General features: G+C 43.3%; 3 protein-coding genes across 3 annotated transcripts; 2 read left to right on the forward strand and 1 right to left on the reverse strand.

The window, feature by feature from the left end:
* The first annotated feature begins 4876 nt into the window (after positions 1-4876).
* On the forward strand, positions 4877-6745 carry clxn (calaxin). The gene is made up of 6 exons (XM_030121095.1): positions 4877-5586; positions 5687-5845; positions 6010-6114; positions 6211-6362; positions 6495-6599; positions 6695-6745. Exons 1-6 carry the CDS (start codon positions 5451-5453, stop codon positions 6743-6745), a joined length of 708 nt encoding a protein of 235 aa, XP_029976955.1. The 5' UTR covers positions 4877-5450.
* Positions 6687-8935, reverse strand: rbm48 (RNA binding motif protein 48). Its single transcript, XM_030120942.1, has 5 exons — positions 8802-8935; positions 8138-8328; positions 7782-7927; positions 7089-7612; positions 6687-6982 (listed from the first exon to the last, which is right to left on the reverse strand). Exons 1-5 carry the CDS (start codon positions 8928-8930, stop codon positions 6920-6922), a joined length of 1053 nt encoding a protein of 350 aa, XP_029976802.1. The 5' UTR covers positions 8931-8935; the 3' UTR covers positions 6687-6919.
* Positions 8936-9108: 173 nt separating this feature from the next.
* Positions 9109-21202, forward strand: pex1 (peroxisomal biogenesis factor 1). Its single transcript, XM_030120941.1, has 24 exons — positions 9109-9284; positions 11401-11544; positions 12624-12707; positions 12825-12939; positions 13231-13904; positions 14006-14125; positions 14257-14377; positions 14583-14689; positions 14878-14963; positions 15056-15188; positions 15315-15411; positions 15482-15652; positions 15775-15929; positions 16023-16209; positions 16297-16463; positions 17069-17203; positions 17275-17339; positions 17514-17656; positions 18803-18906; positions 19058-19234; positions 19642-19866; positions 19998-20192; positions 20298-20428; positions 20925-21202. The coding sequence occupies exons 1-24, from the start codon at positions 9177-9179 to the stop codon at positions 21004-21006; spliced, it is 3726 nt and encodes a 1241-aa protein (XP_029976801.1). The 5' UTR covers positions 9109-9176; the 3' UTR covers positions 21007-21202.
* The last annotated feature ends 3980 nt before the right edge of the window (positions 21203-25182 follow it).

The following is a 25182-nucleotide window of genomic DNA, read 5'->3' on the forward strand; positions in this document are numbered from 1 at the left end:
AACACGAGGTTAGAAAAAGCTGAAGTAAGAATGAGGAGAGGCTGCAGAGTGTTGAAGAGACATTATTCAAAATGTCAGACTTGCAAGAGTGGCTCTGGTGGAGGTTGTGGGACCGCAGGTACGGAGAATTTGTCAAAATATATCAAGTTCCTGAAGATACAGACGGTAGAATAGAATAGCTTCATTGTAATCATACATCTCGCGACAATATAACTAGCTGCCACAAATTGGTGCATCGAACAACAATTAAAATACATGGAATCACATTTCCAATTTCCTGCAGAAACTGCTAAAGGTGAAGATCAAAGCTGCCCTGGAATGTCCTGAAAAAAGAGAAGGCTTCATGGCTGTCGTGAGTGGCCTTCTAATCCAGTCAGGATCCAGCTCTGGAGCCGGTCAGTGAATAGACCAACAGGTAGAAGTTTGGTAAGTAGCTAACACACTCTGTTCATAATATGCTTCCTGGTTCTGTTACTTTGCTGGTAATGGACTGCTGACTGCTGTTCAGTAAGGAAAGAATGAATATTTTATTTTTGGAAGAACAATGTGGAAGAAGATGCTGTTAAAATATTTTAATTTTTTGTGAATTTAGAATCCAATTAAAAAAGGCAAGATTTTTGTCAGAGTAGAAAACAGAGAAGGCACTGTAACTTTCCCCCCAAGAAACATATGAGTCACTCTGATGACAATGAGGAACAAAGAATAGAAGAGGCAGGAGGGAAAGAAGAAAATGTAACACACACACGCTAAACCATAAAACAAAGTGGTCAATAAAGTGCTGATTAGGCAAAACATGTTCATCTCTTTCCTCTGTTCTTAGAATTGTCTGCAGCTCTACTGGAGTTTGCTGCAAGTGTTGAGAAAGTTAAGAGTTTACTGTCAACCTGCTCTGTAAGATCAGCAGAGCATGTAATAGGAGGGGTTTATTACAGTATACTAAAATGCTAATACTATGCAGACAAGGAGGAACGGTAGCCAGGACGAGCACCACAGTGCTACTGAGCCCAACATTGCATCCCATGGCGTAGAGCCTGAGCAGCCCCCGCAGGAGAAGTTGCAGCAGCCCTTAATCCCACAGCTGCATCAGCCGATTGAACCAGCAGGCACAAACCCCACACTATCAACTGAGTTGCCAAGCCGGAAGAACAAGGTCAAGTGGCCAAAAGCCACTGAGAAGGCAGAGTGGAGAAACTTTGACCTTAGTCTCCATACTATCCTCCAGAACTCCCTAATGGGCAACTCAATCACAAAGTTGAACATCTTTGGAGACATCATCTACAATGAAGGCAAGGGAAGATTTGGAGAGCTGCAGCAAAGGAAAGTCACTCCAAAACAAAAAGGAAGGCGGGAGAAGGAGATCCTGCAGCTTGTTAAGGAACGTCGCCTCCTCCGGAAGGCTTGGAGGAAAGCAGAGGAGGAAGAGAAGATGGGCCTGGAATGCTTGTGGAGCCAGCTGAGAGGAAGACTGTCCCAACTAAGGAGAGCTGAGAGGATCAGAAAGAGCAGAAGTCGGAAGGAGAAAGCCAGATCAAGTTTTCTTCGGGACCCGTTCAGACACGCCCGCAGTTTGCTAGAGGAAAAGAAGTCTGGGACCTTGCATGCAACCGAGCAGGAATTAGAAAACCACATAAAAGCAGCGATCGCCGATAACCTCCGAGAAAGCCCCCTAGGTCCACCAGGCTATGTCCCTCATCCTCCAGAGCCGTCGTTACCATTCGACACCACACCTCCGAAATGGTCCGAAGTCAACCAGGTGGTAAAGCAAGCAAGAATGGCATCAGCAGCTGGCCCAAACGGTGTTCCTTACAAAGTTTATAAGAACTGCCCCCTTGTCCTCAAGCTACTATGGAAGATGATGTGTGTTGCCTGGAAAACAAAGTCCATCCCACAGGCGTGGTGCAGAGCAATCACCATCTTCATTCCAAAGGAGAAAGACTCCCAGAAGATCAATCAATTCAGAGGCATTTCTCTTCTGAATGTAGAGGGGAAGATCTTTTTCACAGTGTTGGCAAGGCGAATGACCAGCTATTTCCTCTCTAACAAGTACATCGACCCCAGTTGTCAAAAGGCAGGAGTGCCAGGGTTCCGGGGCTGCGTGGAGCACTCAATGATGATTTGGGATCAGATCCAGACAGCGAAGCGCAACAAGTCAGACCTTCACGTTGTGAGGTTAGATCTCGAAAATGCCTATGGATCTGTTCCCCATCAACTCATCTGGTTTGCCCTCAAGTTCTTCCACATTCCACCATGTATCGAGAGCCTGATTACCAACTACTTCAACAACCTCACTGTGTCCTTCACAACCCCACAAGTCACATCTGGATGGCACAAAGTGGAAAAGGGAATAGCAATGGGCTGCGCCATTTCTCCCATACTATTCACAGCAGCCTTTGAGATCATCCTGATTGGAGGGAGACAGTCAGTAAAAGGAGTCAGATCCCCATCGGGGCAGAGGCTTCCAGCCCTCAGGTGCTACATGGGCGATGTCACCACGCTCCTACAGACGGCAGTATGCACCCACAGACTCCTAAAAAGGTTTGAAGAACTGCTGACATGGGCCAGGATGAAGATGAAACCATGCAAGTCACGCAGCCTCTCAATCCGGAAGGGCCACAGGAAGGATAATATCATGTTTTCCGTAAACAGTGAGGCCATTCCGCTCCTGAAAGACCAACCAATAAAGAGCTTGGGAAGGCTGTATACTGCGGACCTGTCAGACAAGCAGATGGTTACATCGGCCGCAATGCAGCTAGCTGACGGCCTGAAAAAGATCGATGAATGCCCATTGCCGGGGAAGTTCAAAGTTTGGTGCTACCAGTTCACCCTGCACTACCGTTTGATGTGGCCCCTTAAATTGTGTAACATCACCTCATCCTCAGTCCTGAAAATGGACACAAAGGCCAACTCCTACATCCGGAAGTGGCTTGGACTTCCTCCTTGCCAGTCCAATTCAGCTCTGTTTGGAAAGAACATCTTGAGGCTTCCAATGCAAAGCATCAGTTTAGGCTTTAAACTGGAAAAGGTCCGCTTGGTCCAAGAGCTGAAAGATTCTGCTGATCCAGTGGTGTAAAAAGCAAAGCCAACTGTTAGCACTGGAAGAAAATGGAATGCATTCCAGGCAGTAGACCAGGCCACTACCTGACTGAAACACCAAGAGGTTGTGGGAATGGTACAACATGGGAGAGCAGGCCTCGGATGGGGAACAACAACTAAGATGTGGTCAAAAGCCACCGAAGCAGAGAGGAAAAAGCTGATTGTCCAAGAGGTCACAAAAGAGGAGCATGAAGGTTACAGGCTCAAAGCAGTGAGCCAGTCTCTCCAAGGCAAGTGGACAACATGGGAGGGTGTAATCGAAAGAACCATCACATGGGCCGACTTGTGGAAAATGCCCCAAGCCCGGCTAAGTTTCCTGATTAGGAGCACGTACGATACCCTCCGAAGTCCACAGAACCTACATCTGTGGTACGGCACAGACGATCTTTGCCCTCTCTGCGGCCACCAAAATCCCAGCCTACAACACATCCTGTCCAGCTGCAAAGCAGCCCTGACGCAGGGTCGTTATGGGTGGCGACTCGACCGAGTACTGCGAAAAATAGCCAAAGTGATCGAGGTGCGCAGACTGCAGGTGAACAAGTCCAGCCCAGTAACTCCACTGCACCAGCCTATTCAGTTCATTAGAAAAGGGGGAGAGGCACTCAGTAGTTCAGTGTGAGAGCGGGCTCTGTTGTCTCCAGAGGAGAGTGGCAGCTAACAGCCGATGTTGGCCGCCAACTCAAGTTCCCAGAACACATCGTCATGTCATAAAAGACCTGGCTGAAGAGGCAGAGCAGGGAAGTTTCTGGCACTGGTTACGCAGGAAAGATAAGTTATGGGGAAAAGATGGATCCTAGGTCAGCTGCAGGGGGCAGTAGGGAGACGTCCCTACTGCTGCTCCACCACCCTGAGATGTTCCGGGATTAAAGAAGCGAAACATCGAAGAAGGGTGGCTCCCGGCTGACGACCCTGCAGCTGTCCAAATGGCACTGGCGGAAGTGCATCAAGCAGCAATGCTATGCAGCTTTTTACCTGTGCTCAAATCTGCTCCATTTTTTTTCCTCCTCAGGACCCTCTCCAATCTTTCCCATGCACTCCCCTACTCATCTAAGCAGTAGCCATGAATAACATTCCACTCAAAGGAACAGCTCTCAGTTCTTAAAACATTTTGCTTAAAAATATGTTGAAGGTGGTTTGTTTATATTTTTTCTTAAATCAAAATTGCTATTGAATTTCATACCTTCTGCTTTTGTTCTATATGTTACACTAATGAAAGAGCAGAGCAAAGTAGATGTTTGGAGGGAACTACATCCAACCAGTAGTGATTACACACACTATTCTGTTTTTTTCAAGGTTACTATTTTGTTCAATACAGATTTAAAATAAAGGATTGTAGACAATTAAACTGTCAGACCACAGTCCAATTTCTGTTATTAATTCCAGAAAGGAAAATGAGGAGGATGTGATGGAAATTAAATTTCAACATGAAAAAAAGAGATATGAGGCAAATTTCTAAACTAAAAGTGCAGAAAATCCTCAAATTCTGACGGTTTTACCACTGATACACTACCGCTCAAACCATTCAATTGGATTTTTCTGAACAAAGAAATTCCATCATCTTCGAAGGAGGCAGTTATTTCTGTCAAAGACAAACACGAATTTAGTAACTTCAGACACTTAAATTAGATTAGAGAAACTCTCATTTGTGCTTATTAACTTAAAATTGGATTCATTCAGCAAAGACAAACTTTGGACAACATAAGAGGAGCTTTACATATATTGAGACAGAAAATAAGGACAAAACTGAATTGGTGTCTTTTATAGATGTCCAATACATTTAAAAAAATGGGAAAGGACTACATGTAAAATATGTGAGTTGTTATAAACTGTCATTGCCTTTCTCAAATAAATAAATAAACACATAAACCTCTGTTTGGCCCAGAATTCTCTAGCAACAAGACAAGAGTTAGTTTTTCAAGTAACCAGGAATCTATACAAAGTCCACAATCAGGTTGGTTTAATTTAATCTAAGTGGCTTCTTTTCCACTAATTTCAAGTCTGGAATTGATTGAATAAAAAATTAAATAAATTAATTAATAAAAAAAATTACCTTTAAGTCAACAATGAGTGAAGTCCATTTATCACTGTAATGAAAACCTGCTTCAGTGTGTTCCTTATCTGGCTGACAGTTGTGTTCAATGACTCATCCGCCATATTTACTTTAGATAGTTCTGGTAGTTTCGGTCAAAACAAAGAGTATCTGGATGGTATATGGGGGTGTGTTTATCGAAACTCGTGCATTCAGATTTACTTGTGAGGTAATGAGTAGTATTACAGAATAAACTGTGAGGTTCTCTGTAGTGTCCATCGGTGCAACTCAAAGCGCCAAGCTGGAACGTGAACGCACCGCTGTTACCATGGTTACATGTAAACGATCCCCCCTCTCCGTGAACCCGTTCCATGTCTGCCTGTGCAAGATGGCTGACATGTCGGCAATGAACAGAAAAGTGATAAAAAGTCTGGCTGAAACGATCTCAAAACAAGTGGAGCACTGTAAGTATTTTTTTTTTTTTTTTTACTGAGCAGAAAGAAACAGTGATTCAGATAGAAAAATAAACTGTGATATAACATTTTAAGCATGTGTATTTCCTAGTCAGTAAAACAGAGGCCGAATGCCTGATCCTGGAGTTCAACACGCTTGTGAGGGAGCCCACTAACTCTGACAGAGGAGTCCAAGGCCTGGACAGAGCGAAGTTCAGGAACATCCTGCTCAACACCTTTGGGATGACCGACGACCTGATCATGGATCGAGGTGCTCTGCCTGTTGTCAAATACATTTACAACAAAGAACTGTAATGCTTGAGGCCTGAAAAATCAAGACTGAAAATTCAGCCTGTACATTTTATAATTTTCTGTATGAAATATATTTAGCTATAGAGACATTAAAATTAATGTTTATAATGATATGGCTTGCAGTTTTTCGGACCTTTGACAAAGACAATGACGGCTTTGTCAGTATAAAGGAGTGGATCGAGGGGCTGGCTGTTTTTCTTCGAGGGACTCTGGATGAAAGAATAAAATGTAAGACTTCAACTTCACTTGCTGCAATTAAAAGTTCACATGAAGGACAAAAATGTCACTGTTTCAAATAATGGCCTCTCTTTTTGCGTGTCGTAGACTGTTTTCATGTATACGACTCGAATGGTGACGGCTACATCTCCAGAGAGGAAATGTTCCGCATGCTGAAGAGCAGCCTGATCAGACAGCCCACCGAGGAAGACCCTGACGAAGGAATCAAAGACTTGGTGGAGATGACACTCAAGAAGATGGCAGGATGTTGTTTTTATTCAGAGACAATGTTTCAAAGTGAACTCTTTGGATGATGTCCTCAAAGCCACAGATGGAATCGCATAATCCTCTGATTTGCATTGAACTTTATCATTGTTTCTTTCCTCCATCAGGACAATGACCATGATGGCAGACTGTCTTTTGAGGACTTTGAAAAGGCAGTGAAGGAGGAGAATCTGCTGCTTGAAGCATTTGGAACCTGCCTCCCAGACACAACGGTAATCACTTATCAGTGATTAATACATCAGATCCACTTCAGATTAGTTGATGTAAGCTGTAATTATTCTTACAATGTCTTTTTTCTACTTTTCAGAGTATTGCCATGTTTGAGCACCATGTATTTCAGGAATGTCTGCAGCCATAAAGACACCCACACTTGTTCAACTGACGTTTCATCAATTTTAATTAAAAGAAAAAAAATAAATAAATCAACTGCTTTTCTATTGTATTCCAAAATTCTTAAGCAACAAGACAACGTTGAAATGGTAAGTTTTTCAAGTGGAAGGGAAACTCGAAGTCCATGATTAGGCTGGTTTGATCAAATCCGACGACGTGGTTTGACCTTCTTCGCCACTGGTTTGCATTCTGGAACTGATTCCACCTAAAAAGATGAACAAAATTATATTATTGACATGACAAAAAAAAGAAGAAGAAGATTTAAACTGCGATCAAAAATGAGTTAAGTCCTTTATCACAGCACTGAATACCTGCTTCATCGTGTTCCTTATCAGGCTGACAGTTGTGTTCAATGATTCATCCTCCATATCCACTCTGGATGGTTCTGGTAGTTTCGGGCCAATCAGAGGCTGCTTTTGTACAGAAACAGCGACCTCGTCAGACTCTTCTATTTTGCGTTTCCTGTTTTCCAGGTGGGTGGTCCTTGGGACAAAGCGGCATGCTGAAGCCTTCGTCCCTGTGTGTTCTGTGTGTCTGTCTCTGTTCGAGGAGGTGTGTTCTGGGCTTGGCGCTCCCTGTTGCTTTGCCTCAATGAAGGCATTGTGTAAAGTACCCATTTTATCCTCAGTTGGTGCTACTCCGTGTTGATTTTCGCGTCTGGAAAAATGATGCTCCTGAGGAGGTAATGGCAGCAGAGGAAAGCCTGAATAAGAGCTGACGCTTGAGGGCCCTCCTGTGTTTTCACTGTGTCCTGGGTTGATCCTGTCTGAAGTGCTGATCGAGGACGATGACGTGGTTTCCTCATGTGTCACCTCCTTTTGTTCGGCTTCTCTGGCTGTGCAAAATTATGAAAAAAAGAAGAAAAATAGTTTTTTTTGTCATAAAAAAAAAGAAAGAGAAAAAAATACTTCCTTAAAGTTTAAACTGTTTGGTGGCTTTAAAATATTCAGAATGTTGTTTGCTCTTTAAGCGTGAAAAAAATATGCTTCATGCATAAATTATACCTGATCTCATCGCAGCTCTCATGACATAACTCTTCCGGTCGCGGAGCTTCAGCCTGGTGTCCTCCACAGTCTCATATTCTGGCACATAGCACACATGCAGCACACCGCCATAAAAGCTCTTCTCATCCATGTGTCGTTTTGCCGCTCTGACAAAAAATAAATACATTTGGATATATTATTCAACAGACCTGTTTAATCTCAACAAGGCCTCACTGCATGGATTAAACAGGAAATTAGTAGAAATCAGTAAGTAAGTAATAAGAAGAAATACAGCCAGCAGTCTTTCTACTCAGCTGGCTGCTTATCTGGCATGTTTTCCCCACTCTGTTTATGAAGCATGCTGAAACATCCTGTACCTGGCACTTGTGATTTTCTGGAACTTGACAAGGTAAACCTCTGTGAACTGCTCAGCGGGATACTCGTCCAGAGGTCTGTATTCCTCCACGGTGCCATACAGAGCACACAGCTGGATTAACTCTGTCATCACTCCAATGGCTGGGACCCCCTGGACCATGAGGTAACAGGACTCTAAATTGATGGTGTACACCTGAAAATGGACAAGACTGTGAATCAGAATGTCAATGCAACTCCTGCCACTGAGGAATTTTATACTCATCTCAACATGAAATAGTGCATGTTCAGCTTCCTTTATTTTTCTCTGAAAAAAACGTTGTTATCTAAATACAAATGGGCCCAAACGATTGAAATCGTATAGAAAACTACAGGAGAGTTTGACTTGTACTGTCTCTGTAAAGGGCTTTAGCGTGATCCACCGATTTCCCTGCGCAAATAAGGAATCCAAAGAGCCGTCGATCGCCCTGTGCAGTTTTACCAATATAAATTTGCATGGGATGGTCGCAGCTTGCAAGCTATCGATCTTACGAGTTTAGTTAATTTTGTAAAAGGGGTAATCCCAACCCTAACAGAGGTTCGGTTATTTGCACAGATCCTCAGTCTCACAGTTTGAGTTTAGACTCGGTTTTCTTCAGCATATATTTACACACAGATCTGTATTCCTACCTTAACCGCTCTCGCTTTCCTCCCTTCTCTGTATTTTGGTCTGGAAATGCAAACTTTCTTCTGTTCGTGATGATTATAAACATCTGGGACACTCCAGCAGTCTGGATTGTTGTTACCGGGTGTCGCCATGTTTGCGGAAGTAATATTTCCGTTTGACAGCTTCCAAAATAAAGGCTCATGAAGCGTTGATTGCAATTTCGATCTTTGCTTGCGAGCATTGACTATCTTATTTTGAAAAGATATTTGATCCCCATGAACCTCTTCCGGGTAGCTTGAAGCTTTCAGAGCACATCAACTATGGCGGAAGTTCAACATGTAACGTTAGCTGCACAGCCTGACTGATATTTACTGAACTATTCTTACTCACTGGTGACTATGTTTACTAACCAGGGCATTCAACCGGTCAGTGTTGTTTTTAACAACACTAAAAACTGCTTTCTGCACTTGCCCTCCAAGCTGATATCACACCTCTCTCTGAATGAGGTGAGTTAGCTTCACTGTTTCTGCTGTTTTTATTGTTGCTTGAAGTTTTCATGTTGATGCAACATCGATAAAAACTATTGCTGTCTTTTGTGATGCAAAATTCGGGTGTTTTGAGTGTTTCTTATCTTGTCGCGTGGCGCTTAAATTGCTGTAAATATGATTTCAAATTCAAGTAAACAATCCTGATTTGGACGAATATTTTTTTATTTTGTAATGTTTCAGAAATATATACAGGAATTAATCCATGACAGGCTTGACCTGATGGCATTTTGGGAAATATTCAAGAGCAACTAGTAACGGTGTGACACATTTACAGTATTTCTATTGCACTACTCAGACACCAAGCGGTACAAGGAGATAAAGCAAGGAACTCCATTAGAACAAGGCGATTAAGAATCTTTATCTTAAGCGATTAAAATTCTAAAACGTATAAAAACAAAGTGATTCAAAAGGCATGAAAAGAATAAAGTGAAAACTTTATTGAGATGTAAAGGAATGTAAGGAAATCAATTGTTGAACTGAAGACCTGAGAACACATGTGTGTGTGTGTGTGTGTGTGTGTGTGTGTGTGTGTGTGTGTGTGTGTGTGTGTGTGTCAGGATATATATATATATATATATATATATATGTATATGTATATGTATATATACATATATATGTATATGTATATATATATATATATATATATATATATATATATGTATATGTATATGTATATATATATATGTATAAGATAGATAGATAGAGAGACTTACCTTGTTACTTCTGACTCTGGGAACACTGAAATAAACCTCTTCCTGAGGACTGCTCAGGAATCTGGATGTTTCATATTCTACACATGAAATTGAGATGTATTTAGGCCTGAGACCTTTCAAAGCTGTATAGATGAGAAATAACATTTTGAAGTGGATCCTTTGACACACTGGCAGCCTGGGCAGAGATTGAAGCACAGGTGTGATGTGTTCCACCCTCCTTGTGTTAGTGGAGACCCTGGATGAGCCACAAGCAGCTCCACAGACTGTTTTTTCACCGAGACCTGCAATAATGCAGCCTGCTGAAAATAAATACATGAATGTTTTTCTGAATGTTTGTCGGTCAGAAATCCTTAAAGTCTTGCAATGTTTTTCAGATCGTATTCTGCTGATTATGTTATTGTCTAAAATTGTCTGTTGAATTTCAGGTTTGAGTCCATACTGATGATGACTTGAATTGTTCAGTCTTGAGTGAAGTTTTCAAATAAATGCTGCTTGTTGAAGTTGAAAGTGTTATATTTTTCTCATCATATTGATGTGTATTTTATCACCAGACACAAAATATTTCTTATCTGTTGCTGCATTGGGAAGCTCTCAGACCTCTCAGATTTTTAGTTTGATCTAAGTCTCACAAATGTGAATTTATAACGCACAGCTTTCATTTCTATCCCTTAAACATCAAATATCTCCGAAAGCTGCATGTCCGATACATCTGTTGAGCATCCTTGAATATCAATTGAAAGACCTTTTTATAATTTTGCTGTTTAAAAATAAATGCCTTTGGTTATTTTAAAAGTTTTTGATGGTTTTGACATATTGAGCAGTACTGACATTCTTTTGACTGTAGTTTTTCTGATGCTTTTATTGATGAACTGTTGAAAAGTCTTTAAATAATTGGCTTTCAGTGCATTTTGTTTCAGTGTTTTGTGAATATTACACAAAATCCCTCAATGCCTTGTATATTTTACTTTTCCTGCTTGTGGTTCCCGTTTTTATTTTATGGTTTCTGCAGCAGTTCCTTTGCAGGCACACTTGGGGGTGACAAAGTGCTACATTAGAATTGAAATAGGAGACAATTTAAATTCAAACAGAGCACTGCTTTTTGCTGTATGTTACTGTGGTTTCTTTTACATTGTAATTGGTCTCAATATAGACAGTATCTCTGATATTTTTGCATTCTTTGATTTCCTTTTTTAAGAATTCTTTTAAATCTTATTTTTTTCCTCAAAATTGAGATCTTGCAACCAAAAGAAAAAATCCTTGCAAAACCCCCATTGCTAGTCTAAGTGCCCTGCAATGAGCAGAATGTTGATGATTTTCAAATAACAGATTTTGTGGCTGAGTCTTTGTTTTTTCCGTTCCAGAACCAAGCGTTGGAGTTGTCATGGGGTGTTGGATCGCCAGTGTTTCTCAGCTGGACTTTGAACAAAGGCTCCTGCCAGGACAGTCACAGAGTGGAGCTGTGTCGACAGCTGGGGGAGAAACTGGGCCTGAACGATGGAGAGCAGGTAGAGGCCTCAAAGAAGAGGTGTTCTTTGATATATTTACACTATCGGTCAAAGCCTGGGGACTGTGCTGAACTCTCCATGTGTTCAAACCCACCCCCCCTTTATTTTCTTATTATAGTTCTGGCGTTGTTTGAACTTTAGTTTTGGGTCATTATCTTGCTAAACTATAGGGTGACAATTGCATCACTACATTTCACTAAACAATGCTCTGGAGGCCGTTTTGGTTCAGGGTGCCTCACACTTTGTACAAGTTACTGACCTTGGGTCTACAACAGCCTCAGACCTTCCTCCTCCATGTCAGACAGTTATTATTACACACTGCGGATTCATCTTTTCACAGCATACAATGAAGTGCAGATTTCAAATTTTGATTCATCCGTCTTCTGGTCCTCAGTAGCCCAGTGGTGGTGTTTCATAGCTCATTTGAGCGTCTTTATCTTATTCTGATGTCTTCTCAGTGGCTTTCATGCTGCAACTCATTCTGTCAAACCCGCAGCTCCAAGTCTTCTCTTTACAGTTGAAACTGAGGCTTGTTTCCTCTGATTCTGTTGTGATTTTTTGGGTCTGTCAGATCTCTTCCTGTCACTTTCTCCCAGTTTCCGAGTCCTGTTGATGATGACAGAAACTGTACTCGATTGCTTTTTTTTCTCTGCATTTCAATAGCAACACTCTACTTTCTGCAATACAGTACTGTTCAGCTGATTCTCACGAGGGTCTGCTTTTATACCAATGGAGAGGGGTGTAATTAATCCAGAAAAGCTGGAACACCTGCATGAATTAGTCGTACCGACTTTCAAGACTTGATCAACCTGCATTGCTGCAGAACAGTTTTATTAACTCACCTCTTGTTCCCCTGAAAAAAGACCTCTTTGTAAAATTCTGCAATGCATATTATTTTTCAGCTTTGAATAACCTTACTTTTTTAACATGGCGGTTATTTGTGCCATTTCAAGCTTGTCATTGGACTTGAACTGCTGTAAATAAGTGGAAAAATTTAGGCGTTCTCAAACCTTTGACTGGTAGTGTCTGGAATCGCCAGGCGTTGGTGCTGACCATGTGGTTCTTCTGGCTTCTCTCAGGGCTTTGTCAGACCCTGCCACCAGGTTTCATCATTGCGTCAGGTGTTTGTGGAGCCTCTGTCACCAGATGACTGGGAGATCTTGGTGAGCGGCCCGTCACACTGTGTACCCCATCTTCATACGGGTTCCACTTGAATCGTGGACGTGGTGGAAGAATTTCTTTTTAAATAAAAGCCTCTCCTATGTGACTGACTCCTACAGGAGCTCCATAGTTCAGCTCTGGAGGAACAGCTGCTGAATCAGATCAGGGTGGTTTTCCAGGATGCTGTGTTTCCTGTCTGGGTGGATAAACACACGGCCATCTACATCCAAATAGGTCAGTGTTCAAGCCTCTTACCAAATGAGCAAACGATTGTTGTCATGTCCAATGCAGTGAGTGAAGAGTTTTCTGAAAAAATAAATAAATAAATTGGGACTTGTTCGGCTTTTGTCCAACTATATGTTACTGCTTTATTATACCAGTTTTAATCATCATAAAATACCACTACTGTGTGGATTCAGTAAGTTAATTAAATTAAAGCATTTCCTCCTTGATTAAATTTAATGACGTTGGTTAAATCATTAGAAAGCGTTCATGCACGCTCTATAATCTGTTATCTCGTTGCAGCTTCACTCTCTCCATTTGTGCCTTATGGTCGCCTCGAGCAGTTCACGGAACTTGTGGTGTCTCCGAAGACCCGCGCTGGATTTGGCGCCCTCAGTAATTCCCCCGTGCGATCCGGCCAGGAACAGTATTTTCACGCACAGCAAAACGCAGATTCCGGCTCTGCCCCCTCAGGGCCAGCATCAAGAAGCAGCTCCGTCATGTCTGCCGGCCACCAGTGGGGCGGCATCGCAGACCTGAAGAGTCTGCTCCGCCACGTGATCTGGGGCGCGGGCGACTCGGTTCTGGAGTCGCCGCCTGTGCCTGACATCCCCGCCCTTTTCACTGACTCTATCTACAGGGTGTGTGGCACGCCGCCTCACTCTCTCTGCACCATAAGCCAAGTGGCCACCACTGTCATTCACCTGTTTCCTTGGAACGGCGGTTTGAATGACGGCCTGAATGGCGGTCAGGCTCCGGTGACGTACGGCCTCCTCTCCAAAGTCGCGTCTCCAGAAGAGTCGAGGAAAAAAATGAAGCAGGACGCGGAGACGAAGAAGAACGCGGAGGCCACTGCCGATGGCGCTCCAGCTGAAGAAGAGAAAGAGAAGGAACAGGAAACCATGGTGGTCCGGGCGGTGTGCCACGGCGCTCAGGATCTGTCTGGCAACGGAGGGATCTACAGTGGAAGAGTTTGGGTGAGTACAATCAGTTGGAACTGGCCTCTGGTGAATTATAGTGTTTTTTTTTTTTCTTAAGTCCCTTTTGCTTATCAATATGCTATAAATGATCTCCCCAGATCCCACAGCCGCTGGCCAGAAGGTTAAACATCCCGCCGCATTCAGCAGTCAGAATCAAACCAGTGAAAACAGCCATCAAAGTAGCGTCTTCCATCCGCCTGCAACCCCTAAAACCACTGGTGGGTCCTGGAGCCAGCTCCTGTGGCCGCGGCGTTTGATGTGTAGCAACCTCAAATTTGTGCTAACTTACATAAGATTTGATCTGCCGCTTTCTTTAATATCTGTCTGGTCTTTGACATTTTCCGTTCAGCCCGAGGAGGATGATGAGGAGATCCAGATGGCTTTTCTCGGTTGGCTGCACACACAGAGTCATGAACCTTTAGCCTGTCTGACAGCGCGGTCTGGCACCATCCTCCTACATTCAACCGACGGTGATTCATTTCTACACATCAGTTACAAGCTTAAGAAGTGTATTTTTAAACCTTACTTGGTGAAATCCACAAACTGACACGTAATAAGAGGAAAGAAAAAAAAAACAAAGAGGATAAATTGAGAAAACATACATTAAAAAGATAGTACTTTCATCTATAATAAAAATATATTGATGTCTTCACTCCCATCTTCTCTTATTTATAGCAAAGTTAGAGTTCGCTTTAGCTGTGCTGAAACCAGAAGCAGAGAATGATCCTGCAGACCAGCTGTTTCTGCTCTCACCCACTGTCTTCAGGAAGGAAAACATACAGGTATTGTTCTGTTTATACCTCTAACTGCAATTTTTAACTCAATATTCTGAAATGGTTGCATGAACTCAGATTGTTTCTTATTGAGTTTCCCTGCAAACCATGGACAGAAAAATCTTTTTTTTTTTTTTTTTGTTTTCTCTGAAATGTTTGAGGTGTTGTTCACAGTTGTCATTTTGCATCACCTCCAGGTTGACAGGGAGCTGGCAACAGAGCCGGATTCCAACGCCGGAGCAGAAACTCTGCTCCCAGAGCTTCCCTCCCTCTGTAATCTTGGGTAAGTTCTCAGCATTTTCACCACGCTCTCTTTTAAACAAAGGTAAATTGCAGCATTTGTTTCATACTTTTTTCTTTTTTCTTTCTCTCCAGCGGGGCGGATGAGCTCAGTAGAGCTGGGTTTGAGTTTATCTCCCACAGCCTTTTGGGTTCTCCGCTCTCACAAGCGCTCGGCACCGCTGGACAGGGCCTTCGAGGTGGAGCGCTACTCATCACTGGCGCCAAGGTTTCTGTCAGATATCAGTTTTCACTGCTTCACCCAGCTCGGCTATATCCACAATTCATGAATTCAGTATTGAAAATTTCAAAACATTGATCTTGGCAAGCATTGTTTTCTCGCCCAACCTTGCAGGGGAGCGGAAAGAGCAGTTTGTCTCAAGCCCTCTGCAGGAAAGCTAGAGAAGATCTGGATGCTCACGTGGAGGTGGTGGACTGCAAGAAACTTCAAGGTAAAAAAAAAGAAAAGAAAATATAATAAAGAAAAGCTATAATTAAACAGATTTTTTTGTTTGTTTTTAGGCAAAAGGGCTGATTCTGTCAGAGAGAGCCTGCAGAAGGTTTTCGAGCAGGCAGAGTGGATGCATCCCTCAGTTGTTCTGCTTGATGACCTGGATCTGTTGGCACGAGCGCCGGCCTCACCGGAGCACGAGCACGGCCCCGAGGCGCTGCTGCACCTGCACATTGCACAGAGTAAGCTGTACGGTATTTCTGTATGCGTGGGAGGAGGTCTGTCGCCGAGCGCGCTGATTGATGGGATCGATAATCATTTCAAGCACGGGCGCTAACTAATTCAGAACCGCTTGTGGCTGCAGGTCTGAAGGATGTGGTGTACGAGGTAGTCCTGCGCTCCAGCCTCGTGTGCCTGATCCTCACCAGCCAGAGTGAACACTCACTCCACTCGCTGCTCACTGAGGTGCAGGGCTCCCACTTCATCCAGGGATTTGTAAACATCGAGCCACCGGATCGGGTTAGCGCTCTCGCTACACGTGCACCCGTAATACACTCTGACCAAAGTAAATAAAAAAAGGACCAAAACAGCGGCCTGTGTTCCTGTTTGCAGGCCCAGAGAGCAGACATCGTACGGCATCTAATCCTCAGGAAGCCCTGCTTCTCTGAGGAGACTTTACAGACGCTTGACCTCGAGGCTGTTTCCAAGGAGACTGAAGGTTACACGCCCCAGGATCTGGCATTGCTCGTGGAGCGCGCCACCCATGCAAACACCATGCAGAAAAGAAATTCCGACCAAGGTGCCCAAGCTACACTGAAACGATGGTTGGCTTTGCTCTTTGTGTTTCCCGTCGTCTCGGTGTGAATTGTGCGTCTGTGTCTTTCAGGTGTGTGTCTGACGTGGAGTGACTTCGCACAGGCGTTAAAGGGATTCACTCCGCCCTCTCTGTGGGGCGTGGACCTCCACACCCCGACTGGATTTGGGCTGGAGCGGGTGGGAGGGCTGAAAGAGGTGCGGCAGCAGCTGATGGACACCATCCTGCTTCCCGCTAAGGTCAGTTAACCAATGAAACTCTCAAGCTGAATGAAAACACTACTTCACGATGCTGGACCGATTTAAAAAAAAAAAAAAAGAAGAAGAAGAAGTTAAAAGCGTGCCGCATGCGGTGACAATGTATTCATCAATTATCAGCTTAACACTGTAATTACTATTGATTGTTGTGAGGATGAGCTCATAAAAGTGTCGGCTGAAGTGGGAGTTAAGTGATGAATACAGAATGAAAATGAACAATCATTTAATCAACTTTTTTATTAACGTGAAGAAAATCTGCTGAGAAGCTTAACGCTTAAAACTCCATTTGAATTACATGATGCCCACTTTGTTTATGCATTATAATCTCATTCCTATTCATGCAGAGGAAGTGAATAAGTGGCTTGACAGGAGCATATTTACTTGATTTTAGTTTTAGTTACCAACCAGCAGAAAGCCCTGTGTGTAATTCAATCAGTTGATTTAATTGTTGATACTTTCTCATAACAGCACTTGTAATTGATTAGAAAGTGAGTGAATCACTCATAGAGACTGGCAAATTTCACATCACTTGATTTTCAAAGCGTGCTGTTCTCCGTAGCTGATCGACAGTGTCCGTTCCGTTGCAGTATCCCATCTTGTTTGCAAGTCTTCCTATCCGCCATCGCTCAGGAATCCTGCTGTACGGAGCTCCTGGCACCGGGAAGACGCTGCTGGCCAGAGCTGTAGCCAAGGACAGCGGGATGAACTTCATCAGCATCAAGGTAGTGCAAGTAAAGACCGAGCCGCCGTGTGTCTGAGCAACGTGTTCCAATGAAGGTTTCTCCCTCTGCAGGGTCCTGAACTGCTCAGTAAGTACATTGGAGCCAGTGAGCAGGCGGTGCGTGACGTTTTCCAAAGGTTAGTCAACATTTAAACTCTTCCCAGCACCGCCGCCTCCCTCTTATCACCCTCTCTGTTAGATGGAATGAGTAACATCAACTATTAATCGTCATTATAAGCCCTGATAACATGCATTCATGTGACTGAAGTCATTTCCTTCCGTTCGATTGCTTCATCTTCGTTCTGCTGCAGGGCGCAAGCTGCCAAGCCGTGCATCCTGTTCTTCGACGAGTTTGACTCCCTGGCTCCCAGGAGAGGCCACGACAGCACCGGGGTGACGGACCGTGTGGTCAACCAGCTCCTCACCCAGCTGGACGGAGTGGAGGGGCTGCAGGGTAGGCCCGTCCAGACGCCATCACCCATGTGTGGCAGCCCATTTCAACCAGCGAACAGATTCTGTTGGGATATTCATTAGGTGGTCTGGGAAGCAGCGGGCGTGTTTATGGAACAGCTGCTAGAGGTCTTTAGGGTTACGGTGACCTCCAGGAGTCAGACTGGTTGTTTGGAAAACCTCATGTTGACTGTAAAACTCAAGGACAAGGCCTAGAAACACAAGCTCCGCCCCCATATCGCCACAGACGCCCTTCTCAAAGCCTTTTGTTTTTTGTGCTGAAGGTTTAATGTTTTCACCTTTAAATGTATTTATTCAAATTTATTTATGATTATTATTCTTCTTCTTTTTACTGTATATATTTGTCAACTTTGAATTCCCTTGTTGAAGAAAATCTTGCCTTTCTGTGGGTTTGTTTACACACTAAAGTGACTGCAGTGAAGGGATTTATGCGTTGACAAAGTGACTGGAGGCTGAAGCAGGAGTGGCAGAGCTTGAAGATGTTGAGGTTTTCAAAATGGATCGGATCCAAATGAAGCTCATAAGAAGGAGAGCTCAGATGTTAGGGATGTAGTGAACGAGACGCTAATGGTGGGGGAAAAACAGTGTTTAATTTCTAAGCCTTTATACGTATTTCTTTTAACTGTACGATGGAGCCTTGCTGCACCACCCTGTCCTCGCTTTACACGATGACGAGCTGCTCTGATCCATGTTTTTTTTTTTTTTTTTTTTTTCTGTCGGATGTCGGCGCTCCACCGGTTAGAAATATGTGTGTGTGTGTTCTCAGAGTGTGATGCCAGAAGGTTGAAATAATTCTAATAAAAGTGGGAAGCTTTTTCTGAGGTCAACTGCAGTCTGAGTTGATGGTGTGTACCTGGAGGGAAGATTAGTAATTTTAAATGTGCAGCTCTCGAGAAGTCTTTTCTAGGGAATGTTACAAGAGATCTTTGTAGCAAAAAACCAAACATTTCATTGGAAAAAAACCCTGGATATTCAGGTTTTGCAGTTTTATTGGTGAGGGGAGAAAGTATGCATGTTGAGATTCTTATTAGATTCTTCTCGTAGTATCATTGAAGTCAACACGGCTGGAGGCCATCTTTATTTGGATCTAATTAAAACCAATCACAAAATCTTCTTTGCTTGTTTGTAGGTGTGTATGTGCTCGCAGCGACTAGTCGGCCGGACCTTATTGACCCAGCACTGCTGAGACCTGGACGGCTGGACAAATCCCTGTACTGCCCCCCGCCCAATCAGGTCTGCCAATTAAAAAACTTCCATCAGCATCAGTGATAATAATTCTTTACGTACATGGACTGTGTTTATCTACAGAAACTGTTTTAAAGACAGTTTTTTTTTGGTTATGAGTCTAGCTGTTGACACTGTTTCCCCACTCGTCACTTGGCAGGAAGACCGTGTGGAGATCCTGAGAGCTCTGAGCCTGGGCGTCCCCCTGGCTCCAGACGTGGACCTGGAGCAGGTGGCAGCGGCGACGGAGCAGTTCACCGGGGCCGACCTGAAAGCCCTGCTCTACAACGCCCAGCTGGAGGCTGTGCACAGCAGCGTGGGCTCCGGCACGCCGCATGTACGTCTGCTGTCCTGAAAAGACAGGCCCGGCGAGCTTATTGTTCTTACTGAATTTGCCCCGGGCTCATAAAGCAGGGAGGCTGGGAAGTGTTGGCCAGTCCATTTAAAAATTATTTATAGCTCACGTTGAAGCAGCCTGGCAGTTTCTGCCCTCGAGGGTCAATTCAGTGAGATGTTCTATTTGCATCTCAGCATCTGTAAGTAGCTCCACTAGTAAATCCATTATCTGTCCACAAGCTAAATCAAATTATCTGCGACCATGCTGACAACGATATGACGAACAGTTCAGCATCAGGAGCCACCGGAGGCAGAATCAGCTTTAGCATTTATACATGTGGTGTTTCTGGACACCACGAAACATTCTTCCTACCAGCTTTGTCTCTCTTGTTCCCTCGTGATAATTAGGAGTTGGCCTGCGGCTCAGAGAGCGACATGAGCCTGTCGTCCATGATCTTCCCGACCAACAGCAGCGGCTCAGACGAGTCGATGGGGGAGCTGGAGCAGTCGATGGTTCTCCTGGAGCACAGCGAGCTGCAAGCAGAGGACGATCAACAGCACGGCAACCTGTGGAGACTCTACTTCGGAAGCTCCTACGAGACAGAGTCAGGAAATTCACCAGTTTTAGGACTGGTAAGCTGTTTACATGCAACTTTGTCCAATTTGCATTCAGATATATCCATCTCATTTTAATGGCATTTTTAGGCTGTCTGGAAATGTGACTGTTTCTTGCCAATCTTCTCCATCTTCTTTTCCTCTGCTAGAACCTGCGGTGCGTCTCTGGACCAAACTCTGGGAACCTCGACTTCACCGCAGCCCCGGCTCGGGACCCGGTCAGCTCCGCCCCCCCTGCCTACATGCCTTCCATCCAGAGAGGCTTCGAGGAGCTCAGCCCGGAGCAGCTGGAGCGCCTCCAAGAAACTGTCAATACCATCAAGAAGAACCATAAAAGAGCCAACGTACGTGACAGCCACAGGAAAATCCCTAAAATTTGTAACTTGGGTTTATTTAACCCTATTTGTAGGACATATCCTCAGCTCTTATATTGTATTTTCTTCCTCCAGAAAGAGCCTGTCTCCGTGCATCCAGCCTCCAGTCAGCCCAGCCTGCTGCTGTGTCAGGCTCATCTAAATGCCGCCATGGCTGCAACCAGACCATCCGTCAGCCAAGCAGACTGGAAGAACTACACAAGACTGTGAGTATCGGGGGTGTCTAACCAGACCGACAGCCTCTGCAAGAGTCGCAGCAATACAAATTACAGTGGAGTGATAGATTAAACCACAGTGGAAACAATCGTTCTCTCTACAGAAATCTCTTCTCAAATATGTCTTTAATGGCTTCGATTTATCAAGTTTATAATGAGCCGTTTAGAGTCTCACCAACAGGAGGAAATTAAGGACATTTGAAAAATCGGCATCTCAAAGTTGCTGCCAAGTGGAAGCTGTAGCAGAATAGGAATCGATATGGTAATCTCTCTCACGCAGTTATTGTGAGTCGCATTATGTTGTTGTGTATTTATGACCTGGAGACAGTAACCGATGAGCTGCAGCTGAGAAACTGAACAGTCCATTTTATATAGTCTCTAATTATTTTAACTGTTCAATAATTGAACAGCATCTAGATGTAGTTGATACCTTTGAATCTAACTGTTTCAACTGAAATCATCCCATGTTTTCTTGTTTTTCCTTTAGGTATGAAAGCTTTGGTGGTTTTGGAGATGGAAAATCTCATCCTGTCCCTTTTAAACCTGGACAACGTGCAACTTTGGCTTGATCCAACACATGAATCCCACAGATCTGATTATATCTTTTTGGTATGAACCAAATTCAGCATTTGTAGGCAGCACAGATACATATCAAGTGTTTGTATGAATAATTTAAAATAAAGTTTTATTGATGTGATCATCATTGACACGTTCAAAGAAATTGTAATTACTGTATATATGTATAATACCAGAAAATAAACCGTCTAATTGCTATAATTTCAACAGTTTCCTTCAGTTTTTGTGAGTTAATTATGAACTCCTTTCAGGAGATAATTCAAAGTCCCCAGAATATTGATTTGTGATAACAAGATTACAGCTAGTGGCAAATGGAAGGATGTACAAATCAAGAAAAAGGCAAAAAACACCACTACCCTGGTTCACTGACTGTCACAACAACGTGACCACCGTGACAAGGAGCTGCTGTTTGTTTGTTAAATGAACAAACTGCTCAATTGCCGGTGTGTCTTGATTCATCAGACCTCAGTCACTGAATTCACATAAATGAGTGATAAAGCAACGAAAAGCTTTTAAGCTTTGGCAAAAAAGATTTATCAACATTTTCCATGTCTGCAACCCTCCTACTTACAAGCATGTCCTTTACAAATGTGGCACCGGTTAAAAGCAAGAGAAGGCTTTTGATTAATTTAGGATTTATTATTAAGAAGAAATTGCTCTGGAAAAAAAACAATTTAAAGTTTAAAAAAGCTTATGTTGAAAAGATCGATTTAAAGCTAACAAAAAAGATACAATTATTTCATAAACATTTTCTCAACTATAAAGCAGGAATATAAAAAGACTATTACAATCTGAATTTAAATCTAACATGATTAGATTGGGAGTAGCAGTGGATAAAGCTGCAGTGAGGACAGAACAATTAAAGGATATCGCAGCTGGGAAATATACTAGTTAGTGGTTGATAGAAGTTCTAATAGCTGCATGAGGAATAATGACATAGATGGTGACCGTGTTGGTACTGAGTCAAAAAGAGGTGGAAGCAGGGTGGTGAGGGTAAAGGTCGTCAGTCGAGAGCGATAACACAAATTCATGTTCACCGATTGGAAATGTCAAACAGCTTTATGTTCACTGTTTAGGTCATTCAACAGAGAAACTTAGGTTAGATGCACCAGAAAAGAAAAGTCTACATTTAAAAAGATGTTACTTTTCTTTTGCTTCGGTTTCTTTTATATTTCTTTACAATACATTAGTGAATGACTTCTTAATAGTGTCCTGCGGTTTCTTTCTGTCGGTACCTTTTGACGGAAAGGTCACAAACAGCAGAGTTTCACCTGAGACGGTCGTCTTCAACTTATTCCTCGGCTGCTGCGGGAAGCCGTCTTTCTATTTCCTATTGAAGCGATATGCCTGCTGTCATCCTACACAAGTCGGCGCTGACAGGTTCCGCAGAGGTAAATTTAGACGCAGAGGACTGCTTTTGGCTCGCCTCAGTCTTGTGTCAATCCCACACAGTGCAGCATGAAAAAGAATGGCTCCGAAGGAGTCTCTCGTGTTCCTAAACAATCTCTGTCACGCCTATAATGAAAGAGACTTAAATGACTGAGTGAACTGCTTTTAAGATCGACTTAAAGCAGCGAGAAAGCCTTTAAAAAGAAGCACCGCTGCTCTGTGGTGCCAAGACAGGAGACATAAAGAGCCGGGTTTTGGCAATTGACGCCTGATTTATTGTCGTGAGGGATCTTTTCCTCCAGCAGAGTGAGGCAGCTCGGCCATTCTGGCAGCAAGACCAATAAAAATGGGACTGGCAGAGGCAGCTTTCGAGATTCAGTGTGGCATTAGAGACACATTTACTCTGGGTTTTAGTACATCATCACTTCTGTTACACTTTTACCTTTATTAGAGCCAGACACTGACTCTGAATATGTGGTGAACTCTGGAGTGTGAAACACGCAGCCTGAAGGCCAGAAAGAGGACTGAATGCAGCCGGCGGCCGTTCCAAAACGTGTCCGCTGAGGGTTTGCATTGTTCTTCAGATCATAACGCCACGCTGAGACCTGAAATTCAATGTCACTTCGCAACAATGCCCGCATCCGAGGGACCAGTGAGGCCGGCTGGCTCATCGAGTAAAACCGCATTTGAATCAAACCCATGTTGTTTTCTTGATTTTTTTTTTTTTTAAAAAAAGTGCACGCCAGAGGCGGCAGAATTACTGAATCCTGAGAAGCAACTGGCTTTAAACTGTCTGCAAACACACACTGCTGTAGAATATCTGATTGCACTTTTATTTCCTAAGAAATGTTGTAAAACCTGCAGTTAAAGTTTCATATGCGCTGAATTCTTGGGATTGCGTGTTTTGATGGGTCTGGCCCAGGGGAGATGAAACGACGTGGCTCTTGAGCGGAAATGAGTCTGACACTCCAGCTCCAGAGTAATTAAAAGGAGAGTTCTCGTGGTCCTTAACGTGCTCTGAGGTGAAGCTTCAGTTTGTTTGTTGTCACATTTGAAAAGTCTCCTCTTCATCACCTCGCCCTCCTCGGCGGCGCTCCCGCTCTTCAAAAGTGATTCAAAGGCGGCGCCACACGGCGAGGAGCCCGTTGATTTTTAGCACATCAAGAGGCATCGAGCTTCACTAAAATTAGATCCTGATGAACACGGAGGGGAGAGCAGGCTCTGCATATGACATGTTCACTTGCTGAGGCTGCTTCTCTCGAAAATAGAACAGTTTTGCAGGAGCTGACGGGGGATTGAAGGAGAAAACAGAGGACGCTGCGCTGGGGTTTGACTAAACTGTGTATTCTGAAGAAGTGAGCGAGAGCAGAGAAGGGAGGTGACTGCGGGACCGTTTTAGCTCCGTTTGTCTTTGTTTCTTCTTGACAGGTACATTTCCTGGCGAGCAGGGATGTGACTGCGAGGTGCAAGGAAATGTAGGACATTTTACAAACACAGACGCCATCGTTCCAGAGTTATCTAAGCTTCAATAATTAGATCACAGAGATCAGCGTGCTGCGGAGAACTTTCCCCTAGACACTGCTTCCCTTTATGCAAATTTTGAAAAAAAGAGTACAGACGACTTTAACATGGATTTTCGTGAGAGAATTTCCAATGTCAGGAATGAGTTGCAGTGTTCAGAGCTTTATTCGCACTGTATTCAATCTGCTATTATCACTGTGATCAACCCTCTCTTGTGTCTATTTATCTAAGCACATTTTCCCACTTTGGTTTTATGATCTTTGTTTGGTTTAGTGTCATGATTTTGTCGTGGTGAGGCTGGGATTGAACAGAAAAAAAGTTCAAAGCTTAATTTCGTAATTGTTTTATGCAAATATGGACTAGTTGCTGATCCAAAGCTTCAGGCACTATCACTAAGGATTGATATCTATCATGACTGTCAGGTCCACTGAAGTTTCAGTGTAACTGAGCACATTTAACACAGTGTTTCACGATTATCGCCATAAATTTTACAAAAACTGATTTCATACTGTAATTATAAAATATTATGGGGGCGCAAATGTGTTAAAAATGACTTTCCTTTTCTTGCAAGAAGAAAAAATATTGATTTTAAAAAGATGGATGTTTCCTCTTGTCCTTGCTGTTCGTCGTTGTCGCTTTAGCTGAAAAAACTGACATAATCCTAAATGAATCTATATAAATCTTGCGTGATTTCAGTTAAAAAAAAAAACGATCTAAAACAACACATGAAACACACCATAAGTCTGCTCTATACGTCAGCTCTCATTACCTCTTTTTGCATCATGGGAAGACTCTTTGATGGTGAAACTACAGGCTTTCCTGCCTTCAGGGTTCAGTGGGGACGAGTTCCCTGCACGTCTTCACACATATCCTCAGCTGATGGTGGGAATATGTGTTGCCATCCATAATGCTCCATTTTCCTGCCAATTTACCAATAAATATTGCTCAAATGTCAGTTTTTAAGCAATTCCATATTGTGAAATGTTAATTCAGAATGTAATTACAGTTTGGGATTTCTTCATTGCCTCTTTTGTCTTTAAACCAACAGGATTTCACAAAAAGCATTCAACATTCAATTAGGGAAAAGCCCACACTCCTTTGTACACAATCTCCTGGGATTCTTGAAAACAAAAAACAAAAAAATGCAATCAATATGTATTTAGACACTGCACCTCATGCAGTAATCACATTGACTTAGAAATTGCAGTATGGTGCACTATTCATTCTACTCCAAGGGGAATTACTGCTCCAGGTCAGGT

This window comes from Salarias fasciatus, chromosome 22, assembly GCF_902148845.1.
Source record: "Salarias fasciatus chromosome 22, fSalaFa1.1, whole genome shotgun sequence".
NCBI classification, from domain to species: Eukaryota; Metazoa; Chordata; class Actinopteri; order Blenniiformes; family Blenniidae; genus Salarias; species Salarias fasciatus.